General features: G+C 40.4%; 1 protein-coding gene across 1 annotated transcript; it reads left to right on the top strand.

Annotated features, from left to right (window-relative positions):
• The first annotated feature begins 620 nt into the window (after positions 1-620).
• On the top strand, positions 621-5,771 carry LOC129948955 (uncharacterized). Its single transcript, XM_056060115.1, has one exon. It carries the CDS (start codon positions 621-623, stop codon positions 5,769-5,771), a length of 5,151 nt encoding a protein of 1,716 aa, XP_055916090.1.
• The last annotated feature ends 417 nt before the right edge of the window (positions 5,772-6,188 follow it).

Here is a 6,188-nt window from a genome sequence, read left to right as displayed (position 1 = left end):
TAGACTTCTTATTTCAAGGTTAATTTTTTATACATAGAATTTGTATGGTTGGAAAAATTTATGATGCATCGAGTGCACTTGTTTCGCGATCGATCGGCCCTTTTGCCAGCAACCACCAACGAGTTAACAGCTCATCTTCTCTACTTAAATTTTGTCATAGTAGCTATTGAAAGTAAATTTTGGCTTGATCGATAATAGAAATAGTTTGGTTAAAGTACAATAAATTAAAGTTATTATAACGTTGATGAAATTTTGAGTTTTTCTATTATTGCTAATCAAAGTTGGTCCTTCGAGCCGGATTTTGTTATTTGGAATAATTTTGGAACATATTTGGAGCTGTTGGTGGTTGCTTGGAACTTGATTTTGGACACGACACGTAAGACATATTGGTACCAGGTAAACTGTATCGTATACATCATAAAACAATTTTGCTTTGGTTTTGTGAATTCTGGTGTTGAGATTTTGCTGTTGCTGTCGCTGTTCCTGTTGCTGCTAGGGGTTTTGTTTTGAGGTGTTTTTTGGATCATACCTCGTTATTTTGGTGATCGATTAGTGAAAATTCGGTTTTTCGGGATAATCGCTAATAACACGTGTGCTGAACTTTGAACTTTGCTAAAATCATGAATACTTTGAAACAAGCTCGTGGACATTTCAAACGTGCTATTACTCGCGCTCATACGTTTATTATCGAGGCGAAAGTTGATGATATCGAAATTTTAAAAACGCGTTTGGAACGTTTGGAGGAATCATGGAAGTCTTTTTGTTTGAATCAAATCGAACTATTTCAATATTGCGAGGAAGAGGGTTACGTTGACCCTGAAATTGATTTTGAAACCACCGAAAATAAATATTTGGAAGCAAAAAGTGCCTTTTTGAAAGCTATCCAAAACAATACGCCTCCGATTCCTCCATCGGTTTCAAGTAGTAGCGCTAATAATAATGTTGACTCTTTGGTTGGACAAAATTGCTCATTTGCCCTTTCTGCGGCCAAGATTTGTTCGGAAATTGAACTACCGAAATTTAAGATACCGCCATTTAGTGGCGATTATCGACAATGGCCAGAATTTCGTGATATGTTTTTAGGGAGTATTGATTGCAAAAAACTCACTGGTGCTCAGAAGATGCGATATTTGAAATCCTTTTTAGAAAATGACGCCGCGAAACTTCTTAACGGTATTGAGATTTCGGACGCGAATTATGAACAAGCGTGGGAAAAACTGGAACACCGTTATGATAAACCGTTATACATTGTTAACAGTTATATCGAAAGTTTTTTAAAAATCTCCAACGTAGCGATCGCGGATAGTGGACATTTGCGTCGGTTAGTGGACAAGTCGGACGAGGTGATTCGTGGTTTAAAAGCTGTTAAGGCTGAAGGGAGAGATCCGTGGCTTATATACATTTTGCTCGAAAAACTAGACTTTGATACGCGAAAGGCTTGGTCTCTTCACACAAACCATTCGGAATCGGAAACTATAGATACGTTTCTTGAGTTTTTGGGAAAACGAAGCGATGCTTTGGAAGCATGTGCTAAGCCAAATGAATCGAAATCGTCGGGAAATAGACAGAAAACGCGCCCTTCGAATAATATAAAGAGTCTTGCGGTTGCCAAGCAGTTATGTCCCATGTGTAAGGAAAATCACGTCCTTTCACAGTGTTCTAAATTTATTGAGTTGCCCATTTCGTCACGTCGTTCCTTTGCTCGAGACCAAAAGTTGTGTTACCGATGTTTAGGAACTAATCATTCGGCTTCGCGTTGTCGTTCGAAGAATCATTGTCCTCATTGTAGCGTTCGTCACCATGTTCTCGTGCACATGGATTCGTCATCATCGGTTGTTGAACCCGAAAAATTGAATTTGAACGTCGGGAAAGCTTCAACATCTAATTCTGTTTCGATTGCTAGTCATCATTCTCATAATGAAGTTCGGCCATCTGGGATTTTGCCCACTGTTGTTGCGCAGGTCATGAATGCATCGGGAAAGTTTTACAAATGTCGCATGCTGCTAGACACTGGATCTCAAGCATCTTTTATTACGGAAAATTTAGTGAGGAAATTAGGTCTTAGCCGTCGCCATGCTCGTCTTCCTATATCAGGCATATCTTCGATAGAAGCTTGTGTTACTCAGGGTGTCGTTTCGCTCAATCTTAGATCTTGCGTTGATTTAAATGATGTGGAAGTTGACGCTTTCATTTTGAATCGCATAACTACGAATACCCCTTTGAAATCGTTTCGGATTGATCAATCATCGCTCTTGGGTGATTTAAAGTTGGCTGATCCAGGCTTTAACAAACCAGGTCCCATTGATATTTTGCTCGGATCTGATAAGGCTTGGAGTATTTTGCGTGAGGGTAGAAGAACGGACGAAGCTGGTAATTTGGTTGCTCATAATACACTTTTTGGATGGGTGATAACTGGTTGTACTCCCAACGAAGGTTTTGTTTCGCTACGAGTTGGAATTGATGAGGATGTTGATGTACTTTTAAGGTCCTTTTGGGAAGTTGAAGAGATTGATCCTAAATTGCATTCATCGGACTCAGGTGATTTCGTAGACACCCATTTTGTTAATACATTTTCGCGTGCGCCCGACAACAAATACATTGTTGAACTTCCTTTTCGCCAAAAGGACATCGTTTTTAGTAACACCCTCTCCGGAGCTTTGTCCAGATTGTTCTCAATGGAACGCCGTTTTGCTCGTCAGCCAAATCTACGATTTGAATATTGTTGTTTTATGAGGGCATATCTGCAATTAGGTCATATGGAGAAAATTCCGGAAGCTGAGATTGAACCATCTTCGGGGAAGGTTTATTATTTGCCGCATCATGCAGTAGTTACAAACAAGCTACGCGTTGTCTTTGATGGGTCTCATCGAGATGGAAAGGGTGTTAGTCTAAATGAGGTCCTCCATGTAGGGCCTCCTCTCCAGCGGAACCTCATCAACGTTTGCTTGCGGTTTAGGGTGCACAAATATGTTTTTGGAGCTGATATCGTAAAGATGTTCAGGCAAATTTGGATTGACCCAAATCATAGGGATTTTCAGCGTATTGTGTGGCGAGAGAATTCTACGGAACCAGTTAGTCATTACCGATTGCGTACCGTCACTTACGGTACTTCACCTGCTCCTTTTTTGGCAATGAGAGTTTTGAAACAGCTTGCCTTGGAATACAAGAAACAGTTTCCTATTGCTTCTCTCTCTATTTTGCATGATTGTTATGTTGATGACATCATGACCGGGGCAGAATCTGTTACTAAAATTTTGGAGCTTAAAAATGAGCTCGTTAATCTGTTGGCTTGTGGTGGCTTAGAGTTAAGCAAATGGAGTTCTAATTGTTGGCCAGTCTTAGAAGGAACTAGTTCGGAACCCACAATTTCTCTTGACCGTGACTCCTCTAATAATTGGACAAAGGTACTTGGATTAATTTGGAATCCTCATCGGGACATTTTATCTTACAAAATCTCTATGAATGATTCGTCGTCAACGCCCACAAAGAGGAAACTGTTGTCAGAGATTTCCAAAATCTTTGATCCACTTGGCTTTCTGGCTCCTTCTACAATTTTGTTAAAAATGCTATTCCAGGAGTTATGGGCGCATTCAATGAAAATAGGATGGGATGATCCCCTTCCTACTGAGGTAGCCGAAAAATGGATTTTGTACCGAGAAGAATTGTTTTTGTTTGAAAAAATTGAGATTTTGCGAAGATGTACTTTCAGTGCTGGTGGCTTAGAATTGATAGGTTTTTCTGATGCGTCCGAGAAAGCATACTCAGCGGTGGTGTACGCTAGAAGTTTTTCTGAAGACGGCCAAATCGAAGTTCAACTTATTTCTGCGAAAACTCGGGTCGCTCCAATTAAACAACTTAGCATTCCCCGTCTTGAGCTATGTGGAGCTCTGCTTCTTAGTCGTTTGGTGCAACTTGTTCGGAATTCTTTAAATTGTAAAATTAGTCAAACCTTTGCCTTTTGTGATTCGCAAATCGTGCTAGCCTGGTTGTCCGCTCCACCTCGTCGTTGGAATACCTTTGTCGCTAATCGCACCTCAGAAATACTTGGTATTCTACCCCGCTCTAATTGGAACTTTATTCGCTCTGAGGAAAATCCAGCGGATTGCGCATCGCGAGGGGTAATGCCAAGTAAATTACTCAATTTGGAAATTTGGTGGAAAGGGCCGAAATGGCTTTCAAAAAACTTTGAGTGTTGGGATATTGCTGCAGAGAGCGAAGAACTTAAAGAGGTACCGGAAAGTAGGAGGCAAATTGTAGTTGCCAATGTTTCGTGTGCCCATGAAGACTTCCTGGATAGGCTTTGTAAACGCATTTCTTCGTGGGATTGTGTAATTCGTATTGTAGCAGTATTTGTTCGCCGAGCTAAAAACGGAAAACTTCCGGTTGAAGAACGAGTTCGAGGATACCTTCGCTCCTCCGAATTGCTTTATGCGAAGCAAAAATGTTTGAAGTGGGCTCAGAAAGAGTTTGAACCAGATAAAGCGTCCCTAAAAGCAGAGAAATCTGTCTTGTATTCTTCCAAACTTTCTTCGTTGGCTCCTTTTGTTGACCATGATGGCCTACTTCGTGTTGGAGGTAGAATTTCGAAGGCTGTCAATGCTACTTTTAGCATGAAACATCCTGTGATATTGCCGAAAAATCATCAAATATCAAAACTTATTCTAACTAGCTTTCATTTAAGATTTCTGCATGCCGGTGTATCGGAGCTTTTCTCCATAGTTCGCCAGGAGTTTTGGATTTTGGGAAGTAGAAATCTAATAAGGAAGGTGGTTCATGATTGCATTGGCTGTTTCCGTCAACGCCAAGCCACATCACAGCAGCTGATGGGAGATCTACCTTCTTCTCGGCTTTCACCATCCTTCGCCTTTGACCAAACTGGATGTGACTATGCAGGGCCCATCACTCTTCGCTTAGCCAGAGGAAGAAATCCCAAATTTGTAAAGGGCTACTTCGCGATCTTTGTATGCATGACAACAAAGGCATTGCATTTGGAAGTGGTTAGCGATCTGTCCACGGATGCGTTCTTAGCGGCCTTGAGGAGATTCATCGCTAGAAGGGGGAAGTGTAGTATTATCTACTCGGACAACGGTACTAACTTCCGTGGAGCTGCAAGCAACCTATCGGATTGGTACAATTTGGTTCGGTCCGAAAACCATAATGCACAAATATCAAGGACGTTAGCAGCTGACAGCATAAGGTGGGAGTTTATTCCACCACACAGCCCGCATTTTGCAGGGCTTTGGGAAGCGGGCGTTAAAAGTGTTAAAACTCATCTTCGTCGTGTTATAGGGAACAATATGTTGACCTTTGAGGAAATGACAACTTTGCTCTCTCAAATTGAAGCCTTATTAAATTCTAGGCCACTTTGTTCTATTTCCGATTCTGATTTGAACCCTCTAACTCCGTCTCATTTTCTTATAGGCCGACCGTACACAGCAATTCCGGAGCCAAACTACCTTGAAGTTCCAGAAAATCGACTTGGAAGATGGCAGCTAGCACAAAACATGCTGCAAGGATTTTGGCGGCGTTGGCACAGCGAATATCTCACATCATTGCAACAACGTCCAAAATGGCACAAGACCAAAAACTTCGAAGTCGGTGACTTGGTTGTCGTCAAGGAACAAAATTTGCCTCCATCAAAATGGGCTTTAGGACGAATCGAAATTCTTCACCCAGGGGATGACGGCCTTGTAAGAGTGGTATCTCTTCGAACCAAAAATGGCATCTTTCAACGCCCAATAACAAAGCTGGCAATCTTACCATGTTCCTGAATTCCTTCAGGGGGGCCCGGCGTGTTCAGAAATGAAATTTATAATTTTTGCTTTATTATAGATATTTATGTTCACATAAATAATCATCATTAATTATTATATAACTAATATTCAATTTGATCGATTCGCTAATTTATATTTTGCTTCGCATAAAACTTAATAACTTAACTTAAAACTTAAAATTATTCAATTACCAAACATAGAATATTATACCCTATGTATTTACTTTCTTAAGCTAATCTCTTAATCTTCTAAGAAAACAAACAACTTAATCTTTTAATCTTCACACCTCATATGATTGCATGTAAGATGTTTTATGCTTAGACTTCTTATTTCAAGGTTAATTTTTTATACATAGAATTTGTATGGTTGGAAAAATTTATGATGCATCGAGTGCACTTGTTTCGCGATCGATCG

Source organism: Eupeodes corollae, chromosome 3 (assembly GCF_945859685.1).
Source record: "Eupeodes corollae chromosome 3, idEupCoro1.1, whole genome shotgun sequence".
NCBI lineage: Eukaryota > Metazoa > Arthropoda > Insecta > Diptera > Syrphidae > Eupeodes > Eupeodes corollae.
This window is presented reverse-complemented; position numbering and strand designations above follow the sequence as displayed.

Excerpts from the sequence above, each read along its gene's own strand:
- LOC129948955 (XM_056060115.1), top strand. The coding sequence starts at position 621 with ATGAATACTTTGAAACAAGCTCGTGGACATTTCAAACGTGCTATTACT.